At 39.2% G+C, this 19937-nt stretch overlaps 1 protein-coding gene and 1 non-coding gene across 3 annotated transcripts in view; one reads left to right on the top strand and one right to left on the bottom strand.

Annotated features, from left to right (window-relative positions):
• Positions 1-476: 476 nt before the first annotated feature.
• SLC17A2 (solute carrier family 17 member 2) overlaps positions 477-19937 on the bottom strand; it is a 68561-nt gene continuing 49100 nt past the window's right edge. The window contains exons 1-10 of one of the 2 annotated variants that reach the window (XM_059938071.1): positions 18154-18181; positions 16474-16685; positions 14398-14631; positions 14225-14312; positions 5858-5944; positions 4395-4513; positions 4111-4272; positions 3478-3610; positions 2379-2469; positions 477-1168 (exon numbers count right to left, since the gene is read on the bottom strand). In XM_059938071.1, the coding sequence (XP_059794054.1) occupies positions 874-1168; positions 2379-2469; positions 3478-3610; positions 4111-4272; positions 4395-4513; positions 5858-5944; positions 14225-14312; positions 14398-14631; positions 16474-16685; positions 18154-18181 (1449 nt within the window). In that variant the 3' untranslated portion in view covers positions 477-873. Of the gene's footprint in view, positions 1169-2378; positions 2470-3244; positions 3393-3477; positions 3611-4110; positions 4273-4394; positions 4514-5857; positions 5945-14224; positions 14313-14397; positions 14632-16473; positions 16686-18153; positions 18182-19937 lie in introns of those variants that run through there. The other variant, XM_059938072.1, reaches the window with a different exon arrangement.
• TRNAR-CCG (transfer RNA arginine (anticodon CCG)) lies at positions 17961-18034 on the top strand. Its single transcript has one exon. It is a non-coding gene; the product is annotated as a tRNA-Arg (tRNA).

Here is a 19937-nt window from a genome sequence, read left to right on the forward strand (position 1 = left end):
CAGAATTAATTCCTGTTGGGGTTGATGATGACTATCTGAGAATCTTGGGCAAATAAGGAAAATCTGAAGAAGGTCAAATGATCTTTTTCAATCCTAAGGAGGAATTTCTCTGGTGTGTGTGATATTGTTCCATGCTTTCTTCCATCTTGTTATACCTTCAGTATTCGTCTCCTCCATTTAAGTCTTCATTTCATTTGAAAGTGCCTCTGTCATCTTCCTCTAATTTTCATTCTATGGACCAAACTATCTCAATGTCTCTTCTAGAACTGCCCACATTGCCTCCCTTCACATCCCTTCTTTTTACATTGTAAGCTTTCCAATTCTATCTTCTCTCTCCCATGATTTTCAGTTAGCCTAATTTAATCTTCTCCTTTTCATTTCCTAGTTGTTAATCTCCTGGAAATTACCTAGGATAAATAAATATCTATTTTGCCTGATGGAAATAATCCTAATGTAAATAATTTTTAAATGGCCCATTAAATTTTAGCATGTGAATTTTAATAGAATGCAACCACATAAATAAACATCCATGTTTCTCAATGTATAAAAACAATAAAAATGTTAACACTGTGGATTACAGCCTTAAGATTCTGTGCTGAGCTCTAGAACATACAACTCTGGTTCTAGTAGATCTTCTCTGTGTCTATAATCACCCTCATGAAGGTACTTATCAGTGATTATTTTAACACAGTTTTTTATCTAGTTTCTTACAAAAAGGAAAATTCAAAGGCAACAGGAATTGATGTTTCATGTTTGTCTAGCAGGTTGTCAACCCTGGCTGCATGTTAGAAATCCTGGGGAGTGTCTAAAAATTAGTGATATCTGGGCTCTATCCCAGACCAATTCATTCAGAATCTCCTGAGTAGAGCCCATTCATCTGTATATTTTAGAAACTCCCCAGGGAAATCTAACATGTAACCGAAATTGAGAACTGCTGAGCCTATGGCCAAGAATATGAAAAGAGAATGACAATAAGTAAAAAATGTTGAAAAAGTTAATGGTCAGTACTACATTTAAGTCTGCAACTATATCCTCAGAGATGGGTAAGAGTCCTCTCTTTGGCCCAGTGCTGGATTTCTGCTTGTCCAAATGTGAGGTAAAAAACCAGGCCAAACATGTTGACAGCAGCAGCAAGGAAAAAGACATTCCTCCATCCAGACACAGAATCCTGGAGAAAAAAAAAAAAAAAAAGACACAGAATTATCAGCCTCACAGTTCCTTCTCCACTAGTTCTAGAAATCTTCCGTTTTGTATATTGCAACACTGATCACAAAGAATCTAGGGAACAATATGCAATAACCACTGAGCACCTTGAATTCTCAAAGAAGGTTTTATGAAACTGATGGAAACAAGAGGATGCTAAAATGAACACTGGGTTCTGGCTTGGGATGAACTTTTCTTTAAACCCAAATAAATTAACCTACACTAATGTTTTTCTAGAAATTTGGATCTCAACATTCTTGAAAATATCGTATTACTCATTTAAAATTATGCCTAAAACAACAGCTTTAAGATTTTCACTCTTGTGCTCTCTCTGATTTGTTTTGTTTTTGACTGTCGACATCAGTCACAACAACCCCCTGGACGGACATCTCAATATGATGTGAGTTACACTTGGTCTGACTGTATGATTTTCCTCATCCAGCCCTTGTAAGTCACAGTTCATTTCTGGCATTATAGTCAAAGTGGATTCCTAGCAATTTGGCCAAAAAGCAACCTGAAAATAGATCACCTAGAGATGTATTGAAAACAAAACAAATCTTTTTCTGTAAGTTGGCTCATGTCATCCTGCCACCCCAGCCTGGTTCTGCCTTTCCATCCTCCCTACCAGCCCACACTTGGTACTGAGCAAGCCTCATGGGCTATGCTCCCTGCTCTGTGTCACAGCCTTTCTCTTTCCACCCATGATTTAACCTCTCTTCAAGCTGGCCTTGGGACCCTTTGGGTTTCCATTTTGTGATTTTTTTTTAGAAATTGGAATTAATCTGAACAGACTGTTCATAACCTTCCCCTCTGCTCCTGTGTCTTCATCTCTTATCCTTGACATGTATCATTCACTCTGGTCATAACTAAGAGCTGTTTCATACTTTTGTTCCTCTAGGAAGTCACATGTGCTATTTTCTGTGCCTGAACTGCTCATTTTCATTAATCTAATACCTATTCATTTTTAGAAATTCAGCTTTTACTTCTCTTTCCCTGGGAAATGTGAACTACCAGGCTCTGATTTAGAGTCCCCTACAAACAGAGTAATTGTGTTGGTATCCAGGCTTACTTTCCCCATCAGACCATACAATCCTTGAGAACAGAGGCCCTGTTGTGAATCCCCAGTGCCTAAAATAATACCTGCCACTTGCAGATGTTCAATAAACTGGCCCAACCTGACTGATAAGGAATCCGGTGGCAGTGGAAGAGATGATTCCTGCGATGAGCCCAAATCCCCTTGAGATTCCCATGAGGAAACTTGCATACCTGCGGGGAGATGATTGTATATAGAAAGCTGCCTATCACTTTTCAGCAACTCAACTTTAATGCAGTTCAGCTCTAATAGCAAAGTCATTTAGCCTAATTCAGTTTTTTCTGTTCACTTCAAGATAGTTAGGGCAATGTCTGTTTGCCAAACCTGAAATCACCTATCCACCAACTCAACAACTAGGAAACAATTCTGTCTCTCAGGAGCCCAGGTTCCCACCACAGCATCTCAGCATGGCAGGCAGTTTGTGCAGTGGATGAGACAACATACACTGGACGGACGGCCTGGGTCCAAATCCTGGCTCTGCCTTTGTGTGACCTCAGACATGTCACTTAAACTTCTTGTGCCTCAGTCATCTCCCTTATAAAGTGAGGATAACAATAGGACATGTAGTTATGCCAATCAGATGTGTTGATATATGAGAAGTCCTTTGAATAGGATCTGGCTCAGGGCAAGTGTATACATATGTGGTAGCTAATATCATCAACACTCTGGAAGCTTTTCCAAAACACGTGTGTGGGTCATTTCCCAGAACGCACAGTCCAATCTCTAGTGGAGAAGCTAAGGAAGTTTCATCTACTTGTTACTGGCCAAGATTGGGCACTGTTGTTCTAAAAACGCCTTAGGTCATGGCCACGTACTGACATTTCTAGTTATTTGCTATTACTCTGCCATCATTTTGTGCATGTCAACAACAAGAAGTAGTTGCAAGAAGACTGAGGCCTAAACCTCCGGAAGGGCCTGGGGGAGGGGAATAAAAAGGTAAAATCTTACCTGGGAGCGACATCTAAGGTGTTGACGATGAATCCTGAATCACACAGGTTGCTGGTCCCAGGAATAAGTATCAGCAAAATAATAGTTGTTGTGTAACTGGAAGCCACAAAAGGCAGGGCAACAGCACACAGCGATGGAAGGAGGAGCCCTGGGCAATGGGGACACACCATCAGGAAACTTCTCTGACCATGTGTGGAAAAAGGGATTGGTTAACCGAGTCCCCCCATCCTTACCTAGGGATGAAAAGAGTTTTCGGACGGTGATTAATCTGAGAAGATTCCTGGACAGGAGGAAATCTGCCAACTGACCTCCTAGAATCGTACAACTTGAGGCAGCAATAAAAGGCAGGGAGGACAGAACCCCACTCTGAAGGAAGGAAATGTATACAGTGAGTAGTTACAGAGGTGCATATGGCACCAGAGTTTATCAGTTACACAGACCAACCATTAGCCCACCCTCCTGACACTTGGAGTTGCTTTAAGGAAATTAGCATCCTTTTCCACATGAGGAGAACACTTTCTCAGGTAAGAGAGCCAGCACTTGCGTTACACTGGTCTCCAGAGAAAAGCACTACTCATTTCTAAGAGAAATTGAAGCATCAGCTAGTATGGCAGCGTTGCATAGTGGTTAAGAACACAGATACCACAGCAGCTCTACCACTCAGTAATTGTGTAATTCAGGGCAAGTCATCTCCCCTCTGTGTCCCCATTTCTACACCTGTGCAATGGAAATCATTACAATGTCTCTCAATCATTGTGAGGGTTAAATGAGTGGTTATGTGTAAAGCCAGAATGTAGTAGGCAGCACAGAACTGTTTCTTCTTATTGCCATTATCATGTTCATAGAAGTACAGGAAGCATACTCACATCTCTGATGTTGACATGGAGCACAGAACTGATGTACGTTGGTAGGTAAGTTATGATTATGGTGCATAACCAGAAATGGCTGAAAAAACCCGTGAAAATGGCCCAAAGTGGTAGGCATCTGACCATAGCCTTTATGGGGACAGATCGTCTAGGAGAACTGGACTGAAAGGAAATATCTAATCAGTATGGGTATTGGAACAGGACAGAGGATGCCTCTCCTGAGAGCCCCACACCCTACCCTGGAGATCTCTGCATGGCCCACAGGTAGAAGGGCTGCACTGTACCTGTTGAGCCAGTGAAGACACGATGTGGTCCTTTTCCCTGACGCTTATGCATGGGTGATGCATGGGGTCATCATAAATCACCATGAACCACAGGAGACAGCAGACGCAGCCAATGCTACCTGGGAAGCTGGGATCCAATTAGTTTTCAGGTAGATTTGTGTGCTAGGGGAAGGGAGTTTCCTCTGAAGTAGCACACCTCACCCCAAAACACACATATCAATTCATGGTTGTTCCACCATCATGACTTAAACTTTCCCACTTCTTCATCTCAACTCATCTACAAATATTTGACTAAATGTAGAGTGCCATTTGTCAATGTCAGAGCCCTCTCGACAGAGCAGGAGCATGAACGTACCACTGTATAGCTGATTAGTTACTCTTCAGACTCCAGTGGATATATCGTGGTGTGTCATTAACAACAATTTCTTAATACACACATTACTGTTGTATTTTAGAAGATCTGAATAGTCAGGATTGAAGAGAAAAGTATTCATCCACATACAAAACAACCTGCCATAAAATGAGTGTGGCGAGGAAAATTTACCAACATATTTGCAAAAGACAGTGTTATTTGTATTCAAACAATACATCCATTATGGATTTCCAGAAAAATATTTCTTGACAGTACCTGATCAACATGTGTGGACAAAAATGACCTGGGATTAGCATCATTAATGAGAAAGCCGTCCTAGCTGGAACCATATTGAGAATAGAAACTTGTCTCATTGCTGAGATTTGTCACCTGAAGAGGTTCTGTGTTAAAAGACTCTGTGGACTAATGTTCTTTAAATTTCCTCTAATTACTGGATTTATCCATTCTTTTATTTATAAAGCTTTAAGTCAGGCACTATGATAGTACCAAAGTGATAAAAAAAATATGGAATGAATTTCTTGCCTCAGTCATTTCATAATCTAGTGGAGAGGGAGAAGGGGAAATAAATAATTACATGCCAACACAGCCTAGAAAAGAAATTATCAGTAAGCATCATAGAGGACGGAAAGACTTAATCTAATGGGATAAGTCTTGGTAGTCCCCATAGGGAGGTGTACATTTAATTTGAGCTTTGCAAGATTCACCTGGTAGAAAATAGGTTAAGGGCATCTTGGCAGAAATAATAATTATAATAAAGTATGAAGACATATTGAAAATGTGCTTCACCAGCTCTGACATGTTAACCACATAGAGCAACTAGACCTGGTGTTTCAGACGTGGTGGCAGAGATTCTACAGAAGGGGTGGGTGTGTAAGGCTACACTCCTGATTTCTCAGAAGTCAGCACCATGCAGATGGTCATCTCTTAGACTAGACTAAGAAATCTACCAATCCTCAACATTCTTCGTCATCTTCCATTTAACAATGGACATTTTCTCTCAAATGGGAAGAATGTGGGCGATAGGTAATGTAAGCATAAAAACAAATGCCTGGGAAGTGGAGGTGTTAGGAGTTAAGAGAAAGTGACTCACCAAAGATGTAGAAGATAAAAGGCCAGCCCAATGCCTGTGAGATTAGTCCCCCCACACAGAGGATGATGAAGGACCCAAATGCTGCCCCTGAGGAGAAGAGGGATAAAAAAACACTGAGGAAAATAGCAAAGGTTGAGACTGAGTGACTTCCTTGGATGTTGTCCCAACAAAGAGGTGGCAGACTTAGAATTACTGGGTGATGAGAGTCTTTCTTCCAGCTCACAGATCTCCCCCAATAAGAGATCTTGAGAAGTCATGAGAAGTAATTAGAATTAATAAATAATAACAGTATGCCACCTGATACTTCAATGGCTCCTTAACTCCAATGTGACCAAATACAAATCCCTTTGTTTGTCATAGAAACTCTCTGCAAACATAGCCCACCAGTATTTCCTTATAATTAGAGTTACATTCTGGCAGGGGCAATATGAGGTTGGCAACAGAAAAGGAAACTCTTACAAAAACTAGTAAAATAAAGTCCTTGACCTCAAGGGGATTTCAGCCCACTTGCAGAGAAAAACGTGAACAAAATTCACTATTATAAGTGTAATACAAGGTAGACCTTGGAGTCTGAACATATTTTTCAGAGACCCATAATAAGAAATGTATCTTTCATGGCAACACAATATATGCACAAATACACACACACACACACTTCAAACAAGAGTTTCATGAATCAATACTTAGTCTTACCGTGTGCAATTCACTCCAAAATTTTCCATTCTATTCTATTCACTTTCATTTTAAAAATACTGGTTTTGACCTACTTAATTGATTTTATGACCCCTTCAATGGGTCCCAATATGCAATTTGAATAAAAAGAATGTGGAATATAAATATGATAATAAAACTACAATTTTCTTTGAAAGTATACATGAGGAGAAAATTAAAACTGATGATAAGATTCACAAATTGTTTACATGAGCTAATAGTAGGATGGATGGAATTTTGGTAAACGAAGCTGGGAGCAAAAGACCTTCCAGGAAAATGAGCCAGTAGAAATAGAGCCAGAGAGAAGTTAAGTGCAGACTGTACATGCTACAATCTGAGCATTGCTTACAGAGGGATGTTGAGCGCAAAGGCAGGTTGGGACCAAGTGGTCGAGCATCTTTATATCCATGCAATAAGGGGGTCAGTCTTCTTCTGTAATCATGAAGGCACACACTGAAGATTCCTAAGCAGATTAGCAAAAATGCCCTGTCTGTGCTTTAGGAAGATAACTTGGCTTTGATGAGAAGTTTGAAGGAAACAAAGCTAGAGGAGAGAGAAGACCAATTGAGCATTTGTAGATAGAGGAGATGGTGACAACTGCAATGGAAGGAGCCACACAGGACGGTGGCTTTGGAGTAAAAATCTGCAGGATGCAGCCATGCATTGGACTGGGGAGTGAGAGGCTTGATGACCCTCAGTTCTGTTCTTCAAGTACACATTCTCAGTACTACAGGTTGGGGCAAATAACAGTGATGTAGTTATCAAGTCCTTATGATCACACGCTCTGGTGGGGGAGTGTAGCATGGTGATTGAGAGTGTGCACTCTGGGACCAAATTGTCGGGACTCAAATCTCAGTTATACCCCCAGCTAGTTATTTGTCTCTGGGCAATTTACTTAATCTCTGCAAACTTTAATTCCCTCCTTTGTAAAATGAGAGTTAAGATTGGTTCAAAATGGTGGAGTAGAAGGACGTGCTCTAACTCTCTCTTGTGAGAACACCAGAATCACAACTAACTGCTGAACAGTCATCAACAGGAAGACACTGGAACTCACCAAAAAAGATACCCCACATCCAAAGACAAAGGAGAAGCCACAATAAGACGGTAGGAGGGGCGCAAGCACAATAAAATCAAATCCCATAACTGCTGGGTGGGTGACTCACAAACTGGAGAACACTTATACCACAGAAGTCCACCCACTGGAGTGAAAGTTGTGAGCGCCACGTCAGGCTTCCCAATCTGGGGGTCCGGCAACGGGAGGAGGAATTCCTAGAGAATCAGACTTTGAAGGCTAGTGGGATTTGATTGCAGGACTTCGACAGGACTGGGGGAAACAGAGACTCCACTCTTGGAGGGCACACACAAAGTAGTGTGTGCATCGGAACCCAGGGGAAGGAGCAGTGACCCCATAGGAGACTGAAGCAGACATACCTGCTAGTGTTGGAGGGTCTCCTGCAGAGGCGGGAGGTGGCTGTGTGTCACCATGAGTACAAGGACACTGGCAGCAGAAGTTCTGGGAAGTACTCCTTGCTGTGAGCCCTCCCAGAGTCTGCCATTAACCCCACGTAAGAGGCCCGGTAGGCTCCAGTGTTGGGTCCCCTCAGGCCAAACAACCAACAGGGAGGGAACCCAGCCCTACCCATCAGAGGACAAGTGGATTAAAGTTTTACTAAGCTCTGCCCACCAAAGCAACAGCCAGCTCTACCCACCACGAGTCCCTCCCATCAGGAAACTTGCACAAGCCTCTTAGATTGCCTCATCCACCAGAGGGCAGACAGCAGAAGCAAGAAGAACTACAATCCTACAGCGTGTGGAACAAAAACCTCGTTCACAGAAAGATAGACAAGACGAAAAGGCAGAGGGCTATGTACCAGATGAAGGAACAAGATAAAACTCCAGAAACACAACAAAATGAAGTGGAGATAGGCACCCTTCCAGAAAAAGAATTCAGAATAATGATAGTGAAGATAATCCAGGACCTCGGAAAAAGAATGGAGGAAAAGATCGAGAAGATGCAAGAAATGTTTAACAAAGATCTAGAAGAATTAAAGAACAAACAAACAGAGATGAACAACACAATAACTGAAATGAAAAATACACTAGAAGGAATCAATAGCAGAATAACTGAGGCAGATGAACGGATAAGTGACCTGGAAGACAGAATGGTGGAATTCACTGCCGCAGAACAGAATAAAGAAGAAAGAATGAAATGAAGACAGCCTAAGAGACCTCTGGGACAACACTAAATGCAACAACATTCGCATTATAGGGGTTCCAGAAGGAGAAGAGAGAGAGAAAGGACCCGAGAAAATATTTGAAGAGATTATGGTCGAAAACTTCCCTAACCTGGGAAAGGAAATAGCCACCCAAGTCCAGGAAGTGCAGAGAGTCCCATACAGGATAAACCCAAGGAGAAACACGCCGAGACACATAGTAATCAAATTGGCAAAAATTAAAGACAGAAAAATTATTGAAAGCAGCAAGGGAAAAATGACAAATAACATACAAGGGAACTCCCATAAGGTTAACAGCTGATTTCTCAGCAGAAACTTTACAAGCCAGAAGGGAGTGGCATGATATACTTAAAGTGATGAAAAGGAAGAATGTACAACCAAGACTACTCTACCCGGCAAGGATCTCATTCAGATTCGATGGAGAAATCAAAAGCTTTACAGACAAGCAAAAGCTAAGAGAATTCAGCACCACCAAACCAGCTCTACAACAAATGCTAAAGGAACTTCTCTAAGTGGGAAACACAAGATGAGAAAAGGACCTACGAAAACAAACCCAAAACAATTAAGAAAATGGTCATAGGAACATACATATCAATAATTATCTTAAACATGAATGGATTAAATGCTCCACCCAAAAGACACAGGCTTGCTGAATGGATACAAAAACAAGACCCATATATAAATGTCTACAAGAGACCCACTTCAGACCTAGGGACACATTCAGACTGAAAGTGAGGGGATGGAAAAGGATATTCCATGCAAATGGAAATCAAAAGAAAGCTGGAGCAGCAATACTCATATCAGATAAAATAGACTTTAAAATAAAGAATGTTACAAGAGACGAGCAAGGACACTACATAATGATCAAGGGATCAATCCAAGAAGAAGATATAACAATTATAAATATATATGCACCCAACATAGGAGCACCTCAATACATAAGGCAACTGCTAACAGCTCTAAAAGAGGAAATTGACAGTAACACAATAATAGTGGGGGACTTTAACACCTCACTTACACCAATGGACAGATCATCCAGACAGAAAATTAATAAGGAAACACAAGCTTTAAATGACACAATAGATCAGATATATTTAATTGATATTTATAGGACATTCCATCCAAAAAGAGCAGATTACACTCTCTTCTCAAGTGTGCACGGAACCTTCTCCAGGACAGATCACATCTTGGGTCGCAAATCAAGCTTCAGTAAATTTAAGAAAATTGAAATCATATCAAGTATCTTTTCTGACCACAACGCTATGAGATTAGAAATCAATTACAGGGGAAAAAAAATGTAAAAAGAACAACCACATGGAGGCTAAACAATACGTGACTAAATAACCAAGAGATCACTGAAGAAATCAAAGAGGAAATCAAAAAATACCTAGCGACAAATGACAATGAAAACACGATGATCCAAAACCTATGGGATGCAGCAAAAGCAGTTCTAAGAGAGAATTTTATAGCTTTACAAGCCTACCTCAAGAAACGAGAAAAATCTCAAATAAATAATCTAACCTTACACCTAAAGGAACTAGAAAAAGAAGAACAAACAAAACCCAAAGTTAGCAGAAAGAAAGAAATCATAAAGATCAGAGCGGAAATAAATGAAATAGAAACAAAGAAAACAACAGCAAAGATCAATAAAACTAAAAGCTGGTTCTTTGAGAAGATAAACAAAATTGATAAGCCATTAGCCAGACTCATCAAGAAAAACAGGCAGAGGACTCAAATCAATAAAATTAGAAATGAAAAAGGAGAAGTTACAACAGACACCACAGAAATACAAAACATCCTAAGAGACTACTACAAGCAACTCTATGCCAATAAAATGGACAACCTGGAAGAAATGGACAAATTCTTAGAAAGGTATAACCTTCCAAGACTGAACCAGGAAGAAACAGAAAATATGAACAGAACAAACATAAGTAATGAACTTGAAACTGTGATTAAAAGTCTTCCAACAGGGGCTTCCCTGGTGGCGCAGTGGTTGAGAGTCTGCCTGCCAATGCAGGGGACACAGGTTTGAGCCCTGGTCTGGGAAGATCCCACATGCCACGGAGCAACTATGCCCGTGAGCCACAACTGCTGAGCCTGCGCGTCTGGAGCCTGTGCTCCGCAACAAGAGAGGCCGTGATGGTAAGAGGCCCGCGCACCGCGATGAAGAGTGGCCCCCGCTTGCCACAACTAGAGAAAGCCCCCGCACAGAAACGAAGACCCAACACAGGCAAAAATAAATAAATAAATAAAAAATAAAATAAAATAAAATAAATAAATAAATAAATAAATAATAAATTAAAAAAAAAAATCTTCCAACAAACAAAAGTCCAGGACCAGATGGCTTCACGGGTGAGTTCTATCAAACATTTAGAGAAGAACTAACATGCATCCTTCTCAAACTCTTCCAAAAAATTTCGGAGGAAGGAGCACTCCCAAACTCATTCTATGAGGCCACCATCACCCTGATACCAAAACCAGACAAAGATACTACAAAAAAAGAAAATTACAGACCAATATCACTGATGAATATAGATGCAAAAATCCTCAACAAAATACTAGCAAATAGAATCCAACAACACATTAAAAGGATCATACACCATGATCAAGTGGGATTTATCCCAGTGATGCAAGGATTCTTCAGTATATGTAAATCAATCAATGTGATACACCATATTAACAAATCGGAGAAGAAAAACCATATGATCCTCTCAATAGATACAGAAAAAGCTTTTGACAAAATTCAACACCCACTTATGATAAAAACTCCCAGAAAGTGGGCATAGAGGGAGTCTACCTCAACATAATAAAGGCCATGTACGACAAACCCACAGCAAACATCATTCTCAATGGTGAAAAACTGAAAGCATTTCCTCTAAGATCAGGAACAAGACAAGGATGTCCACTCTCACCACTATTATTCAACATAGTTTTGGAAGTCCTAGCCATGGCAATCAGAGAAGAAAAAGAAATAAAAGGAATACAATTTGGAAAAGAAGAAGTAAAACTGACACTGTTTGCAGATGACATGATACTATACATAGAGAATCCTAAAGATGCCACCAGAAAACTACTAGAGCTAATCAATGAATTTGGTAAAGTTGCAGGATACAAAATTAATGCACAGAAATCTCTTGCATTCCTATACACTAATGATGAAAAGTCTGAAAGAGAAATTAAGGAAACACTCCCATTTACCATTGCAACAAAATGAATAAAATACCTAGGAATAAACCTACCTAGGGAGACAAAAGATCTGTATGCAGAAAACTATAAGACACTGATGAAAGAAATTAAAGATGATACCAACAGATGGAGAGATATTCCATGTTCTTGGATTGGAAGAATCAATACTGTGAAAATGACTATACTACCCAAAGCAATCTACAGGTTCAATGCAATCCTTATCAAATTACCAATGGCATTTTTTGAACTTGAACAAAAAAATCTTAAAATTTGTATGGAAACACAAAAGACCCCAAATAGCCAAAGCAGTCTTGAGGGAAAAAAACGGAGTTGGAGGAATCAGACTCCCTGACTTCAGACTATACTACAAAGCTACAGTAATCAAGAAAATATGGTACTGGCACAAACACAGAAATATAGATTAATGGAACAGGATAGAAAGCCCAGAGATAAACCCACGCACCTATGGTCAACTAATCTATGACAAAGGAGGCAAGGATATACAATGGAGAAAAAACAGTCTCTTCAATAAGTGGTGCTGGGAAAACTGGACAGCTACATGTAAAAGAATGAAATTAGAACACTCCCTAACACCATACGTAAAAATAAACTCAAAATGGATTAGAGACCTAAATGTAAGACCGGACACTATAAAACTCTTAGAGGAAAACATAGGAAGAACACTCTTTGACATCAATCACAGCAAGATCTTTTTTGATACACCTCCTAGAGTAATGGAAATGAAAACAAAAATAAACAAGTGGGACCTAATGAAACTTAAAAGCTTTGGCAAAGCCAAGGAAACTACAAACAAGAGGAAAAGACAACCCTCAGAAAGGGAAAAAATATTTGCAAATGAATCAATGGACAAAGGATTAATCTCCAAAATATATAAACAGCTCATGCAGCTCAATATTAAAAAAGCAAACACCCCAATCAGAAAATGGGCAGAAGACCTAAATAGAGATTTCTCCAAAGAGGACATACAGATGGCCAAGAAGCACATGAAAATCTGCTCAACATCACTAATTATTAGAGAAATGCAAATCAAAACTACAATGAGGTATCACCTCACACCAGTTAGAAAGGGCATCATCAGAAAATCTACAAACAACAAATGCTGGAGAGGGTGTGGAGAAAAGGGAACCCTCTTGCACTGTTGGTGGGAATGTAAATTGATACAGCCAATATGGAGAACAGTATGGAGGTTCCTTAAAAAACTAAACATAGAACTACCATACGACCCAGCAATCCCACTACTGGGCATATACCCTGAGAAAACAATAATTCAAAAAGACACATGCACCCCAACGTTCACTGTTGCGCTATTTACAATAGCCAGGTCATGCAAGCAAGCTAAATGCCCATAGACAGACAAATGGATAAAGATGTGGTACATATATACAATGGAATATTACTCAGCCAAAAAAGGAACGAAATTGAGTCATTTGTAGAGACGTGGATGAATCTAGAGACTGTCATACAGAGTGAAGTAAGTCAGAAAGAGAAAAACAAATATTGTATAATAACGCATATATGTGGAACCTAGAAAAATGGTACAGATGAACCGGTTTGCCGGGCAGAAATAGAGACACAGATGTAGAGAACAAACGTATGGACACCAAGGGGGGAAAGCAGTGGGAGGTGGGGGTGGTGGTGTGATGAATTGGGAGATTGGGATTGACATGTATACACTGATGCGTATAAAATGGATGACTAACAAGAACCTGCTGTATAAAAAAATAAATTAAATAAAATTCAAAAGAAAAGAAAATGAAAGTTAAAAATTATCTTCAAAGGGATGTTGTGAATATTAGCTCAGAAGAGTAAAGAACTCAGAATAATGTGGGCTCTTGAAACTCTACTTTCCAGACTGATTTATCTCCTTACCACTGATAGTCTTAATTTTCATTTGCATATCTTTGCTAAAATGGTGTTTATACAGTTTACTTGGGTTTTTTTTTTTCTATTTTTGCAAATTCTTAAAGTTCTAAACTTTTCCCTACAATGCTTTTCTGACTACCCTCACAATGCTCACAATGGTCTTTTCTGCTTCTGAGTCTTGGTGGCTTTACAGCACAGATGTATCTGTCTTATTTGTTATGTGACTGTCTTACATTGTTGAATATTTTTACAGCACTTTTCTCCCTGTCCCCCAAACCATCCTATGCATAGAAGGAAAGATGTCATAGGGTGAAACAGATTACAAAGTTGTGATCTATATGTATATCCTTACCTGATCCCGCAATGCTGGTGAGCTTGCTTCGTTCAAGTGGGGGAGCCCATTTTGCCCAAATTGTAAACTGACCTGTCCATGCCATTCCCTGAAATGAAAATCATTAAGACTCTTGATCTCTAGTAGAATTCAGGAATCCATATCCCACACAGAATGAGAAAGTAACCAGCTACCTGGGCCATGCCCTGGACTGTCCGAATCACAATAACCAGAATCACTCCAAAGTCAGCAGCCAGTGGTGTAAAGAGGGTGAGAAGGGAGGAGATCAGCAAACCAGCACCAAGCATCTGCTTTGCTCCAAATATCCCTGCTAAATAGCCACTTGGGATCAGAGTCAGTATTATCCCATAGCTGATGGAGCTAAAGATGATACCCTGAGTCTCTGGGCTCCATTCATATACAGAGGCCTGGGGGGAAAAAAAGGAAAATTCTTTGCTAAGAATTTCTTTTATAAAAATTCTAATTTATAGCCAGAGCTGCTTGGGGTTTTGACCCTCCTATAAAATATCAATTTTGGCTTTCCTCCATTTTTTACCAAACAAATATTCCACCTTTTCCAAACAACCAATTATATCTCTAATTTGCTCCTCTCAGAGGGAGAAAAAAATAGAGAAATGAAGAAGAAAAGGAAAAAAAATAGAGAAATGAAGAAGAAAAGAGATAAAGAAATGATTACATAGGTAGTTGATAGGAAGATGTAAATGAAATATAGTGAAAGAGCTTCTTTTAACTATTTTGGTTCTAGTAAATAATTCAGGTGACATGCTGACTCTCATTTCAAAAAATAAGGAAAACACATCTTTACTTTACTTTACTGAATGCTTATCAAAATTAGTCCCTAAAATCAAGTTTAGGAATCATGGTCTGCCCTAGCAGAGGTGACTTCCTAAAACACATATTACACATTAATAAGATCACATTTTCTTCTGATGTAACCCAATAAATAATTTTGGTAGACCACTAGATACATGGCATCATGGTATAAATTGAAGTAAAGAGCCTAAAAATGTAAAATATGAAATATTTTGTCCACTTAAAATAACTATAAATAATACAAGATATATGACTCATGTCAGAATTCAAGTCTGAGGATGAACGGCAGTAAAATAGGGACTTTGAGAAGACGGGAGAACAATTTGGGAAGGTCCCAGGAAGGGAGAAGTACTTGAACCATTCTTTGAAGAATGCCTATGATTTGTATAAAGAGAAATAGGAAAACTCATTCTTATTGAAGAAAAACAGCAAAAGTGGACTTGCAGTATTTGGAATGATACCCAATGAAACTAACTGGAACTCTGACTTGCTCAAAGACTCTCCCTGGGCCATGGATAGCAGATATGAGTGTGCTGAGAAGTGCGCCCAGGTTCTGGAGAAGTACAGCATCTCAAGAGAGGAGTTCGCGACTTGAAGGTATCCTGGATTCTTGAGCACAGGTGTGTGAATGTGTAGAATGAATGATGGAAGAAAGACTGGAGACAGAGAGGTCATTATAAATAAGCTGGCTTCAAGGTAACAAAATCATAAAATACAAGGATGACTTTAGAAATGTGAAATAAATGTTAGTTTAAAGAAAAAATTTAAATGGGTTATAATCATGATCCGTATACAAATAAAAAATGAACATGTAATAAAGATTTTATTTAACTCATTGATTAATGGGGGAATTGGTAAGATGTTACAACTGGCCCAAAGGAGAATTCAAAGACCCACACGTTTATAAGCGGGAAGTAATGCTGAAATAGATTTTAAATATATAGCAAAACTGGCTTATTCAACTGAGGGGCAAGTGGAGGAGAGTAGCAATTGATTTTTCACAGAACAAGATTCATTTGCAGAGCTATGGGCAAGAATCATTTGCATTACTATTTATTATATAGAACTTACTGAGTTGTAAAATGGCTCAAAGACTATGAAAAGTACAGAGACCTGCTTAGAATCAGGCAGAAGGATGTGCTTAGATACATCCTAGTACCTAGATTTCATTGAAGATACCCAGTAATCTATTCCTTTCTAGAAGTGTTCACAAGTTTTTCCTATAGTCCCCACCCCCAACCTTGTAATCATAATAATCTCAGTGAGACCATTTTAATCACAGAGGTAAGCACTATCTCAAAGAAAAATAATTCCAGTCCTTTTTAGTTTGCCACTGAAAATTCATGCTTCTATATGCCACAGAATCAAGATACAAGTCTTCCTTTCAAACTGGGTTTTCCCTCTCAACAAAGAGCCTTGGTCTCCATTATACTTACTCCTGAATTAAATTCCTTGGTGGATCTGTTGGAGCGATTGAGGGTGAATGCAAGAGGTCTTTCTGTGGAGGCATTGAATAAACCAGGCTGCTGAGTGCTATTCACCATGGCAATGATTGCAATGCTCAGACTCACACGCTGGGTTATCACGGTAAAGTTTGAGAAGTGCATGATGAGAGCCAGTCCATAGCGTAATGAACAGAATTCGGGAACTAGAGAATAACACAGATGTCTGCAGTGAGTATCCTGACTGAGATCACCTTCTTTCCATTTCGCCCACTGCTAAGTCTGAGAAAACTACAGATGATTTCACGCAGTCCCACCATCTTTTTTCACCGAAATAATCATGACTACAACCCTTCTTTGTCATATTCTTTAGTTGGCTTCAAGACAATAAATCGGGGATCTTACCATCAAGTAAAACAAATATGGCCTTTTTTCAGAGGTGTGGGAAGCAGATGAAAATATAAGAAAAATTAAATGAAGGCATTTATGTCACATTGTTCCAAAATAAAGTGAATGAGGAAGATGGGGAAGAGCCAGTCACAGAACCTGAGTCTCCTAGTCTCAAGTCTGTGGTCCCATCTGTTTTGCATATTCATCTACCATAAAGCTTGAAAGTTTATACTTAGAGAGCTGCCTTTGAATTAAGCTAACATCCAAGGGTTCTCTTTTAAAATACCTGATATATAGTGTATAAATGAGCACAACCACTAACTCCTTAGTGTAATGTTCCCTTGGATGTATTTTTGTTGTATGTCACTAGGCTCTGCCTTCACATATATTCAGCTTAAAAAAAACTAATATGGGGAACCATTTTTACTGTTTGTAGGTGATATGGTACTGGAGGAACTGTCATTCTGTTACAAGAGCAACACGTTCTTTTAGGTCCCCGTGAAGTGGAACAATGGGCCTACATTGAAAGGGTTCCCATGTGAATGATGGATTAAATTTTTTTGCACATTTGGAGAACTGGGACTAAAGAGAAACAAAGAGAGAACCTGTGAAGAGACAGATAAACATATAAAAATATATATATATAATGGGAGAAATAATTTTTAATGGCCAAATAGGCTCAGGGATGAGATTTGGTTGCCTGCAAAAGAATTATTTCCCTATTACTGGAGGTTTCCAAAGCTCATGGGAAATAACCAGCTACATAGCAAAGATATTGTAGCAGGAACTCATATATGGGTTAGGGGTTTGTTTAAGATGACTTTTTCTGGACTCATTCCATCCCTTATGTCCTGGGATTCAGTGATCATTTGACGTAATTTCTCATAGATAACTCATTGGGGCTCCCTAAGGGAAAAGTAGCAGGTAACAGGATGAGGGGCTGGATCTGGTCCAATGTTATACTGGGAGAATCTCCACAACAGAGAGGCTTGATAAAAAACAAAGGAGAAGGAATGGAGAACGAGGATGTGGAAATAAAGCTTCCACTCTTCCATAAGGTAGCCTGCAAATACAAGATGTGACTTGGGACTTCCCTGGTGGTCCAGTGGTTAAGACTCCATGCTCCCGATGCAGGGGGGCCCGGGTTCGATCCCTGGTCAGGGAACTAGAGCCCGCATGCTGCAACTAAAGGTCCTGCGTGCTGCAACTAAGACCTGGTGCAGCCAAATAAATAAATTAATATTAAAGCAAAAGAGAGAGAGAGAGAGAGAGATGTGACTTTACTTTTCCTGGTGGAAGGCTTCTCATCCATCTGGCTCCTCTGGGAAATTGTACTACACTTTGTGGTGGAGATTCCCTATGTCCTGAATCTCTTTTACCACGACGGGCTTTTATCTATGGGGAAGAACAACAATCCAAAACAAGACACACAAATAATTTTCTCGTGTTAATGTTGCATTCTCTCAGCATCAATGAAAGTTTTGACCCAACACAGGTATATGATTTACATTTTGCAGTACGCTTCCTTATTGCTATGCTTACGGAGGACTCGATTTTTATAAGAAATCTGGCTAAGTCCCAGCTAAGTGACGTAGAGCTAGTCATTTAAATTCTCTAATTGGCCATTTCCTTGTCTGTTCAATAAAAATAAATCTCCTTTCTGAGTGGTGCTGCAAGAACTGAATGAGAAAATTGCAAACCACAGAGAACCATGCAAAGGTAAGGCATATCATGGCTTGAAGCAAGGTTAGAAGACAGGAAAATTAAATTAAGCTCAAGAGCTGGGGAGGAAAGTTCCAGAGCAGCCCTTTCTTTCATTTTGACCATGTTTCTGTACATCTTTCTGCACAACCAGAACAATGTCCCATGGTTCCTTCTTTGAACATGAAGAATGACATTGCATAACACATTTATATAATACTAGTAGTATTTAATGGTTTAAAATGTTTATTCTTGTCTTTGCTAACAAATTTGGACACTTTACTGGGCTGAAAAGTTCTTCAAATCACCTGAATGAGGGCTTTCTACTATAATTATGAATAAATCCAGCTACTTGACAGGTAAAGAGAATTCATGACCTTGAAATGGACACATCTAATTTGATATCTGTACCCCAATATTTGGGGATTCATACATTTTTTTCTTTTAGGTACAATCTTCATGCTAAGAATATCATCAGTTTTGCAGTCATTCCTAAACTGAAGCATCCATGGCCTCACAAACACATGTATCATGCTTATATTGCATCATTCAAAGCTTTGCATTCTTTCTGCACATAAATTTAACAAGACTTATCTGCACACTTAAGAATGTTTATGATCTATGACCTTAGGATGGAGGATCATAATGGAAGAGACAGGTGAAGAATTTTGTTCAAAAATATTCTTTGCAGTATTATTACAACATAATATAGGAGACAAATTAACCTAACCGTAAGGGTTTGGTGAGTCAATTTTAATAGATTCTTATAGTGGACTTTATTAAAATAATGTTTTCGAAGATATGGAATAATATTAAGGAAATGCCTGTACTCTAGTATACAAACAAGCACTATGCCTGTGTTAATACACGTACATCCAAGAAGAGAGAAATGGATTCACACAAGTGCCAGCAATGGCTATTTCTGGGTTACAGAACACAGTGTGGTCATGTAATTCTTTATGATTTTTCATATTTATCTAGTGATTTTTTAAACAATTAGTAGTTATTTTATACCCAGTGTCTTTGAAGGAACAATAATTAGCCTTCATAAAGCCAGTCAGGATAGTTTTCTGCTTGTCAAATGGCTCTAGAATTCTGAGAACAAGATCACCCCATCTGAGTTTTGAAATTTTCTTTTTTTGTTACAATGGACCCAAATAGATGCCCAGTTGCCAACAAGAGAATATCAGCACAAGGAAACATGTTGGCTTTTGCTGTGCTTTTTTTAAACATCTTTACTGGAGTATAATTGCTTTACAGTGGTGTGTTAGTTTCTGTTTTATAACAAAGTGAATCAGCTATACGTATACATATATCCCCATATCTCCTCCCTCTTGCATCTCCCTCCCACCCTCCACATCCCACCC

This window comes from Balaenoptera ricei, chromosome 11, assembly GCF_028023285.1.
Source record: "Balaenoptera ricei isolate mBalRic1 chromosome 11, mBalRic1.hap2, whole genome shotgun sequence".
In the NCBI taxonomy this organism is placed as follows: domain Eukaryota; kingdom Metazoa; phylum Chordata; class Mammalia; order Artiodactyla; family Balaenopteridae; genus Balaenoptera; species Balaenoptera ricei.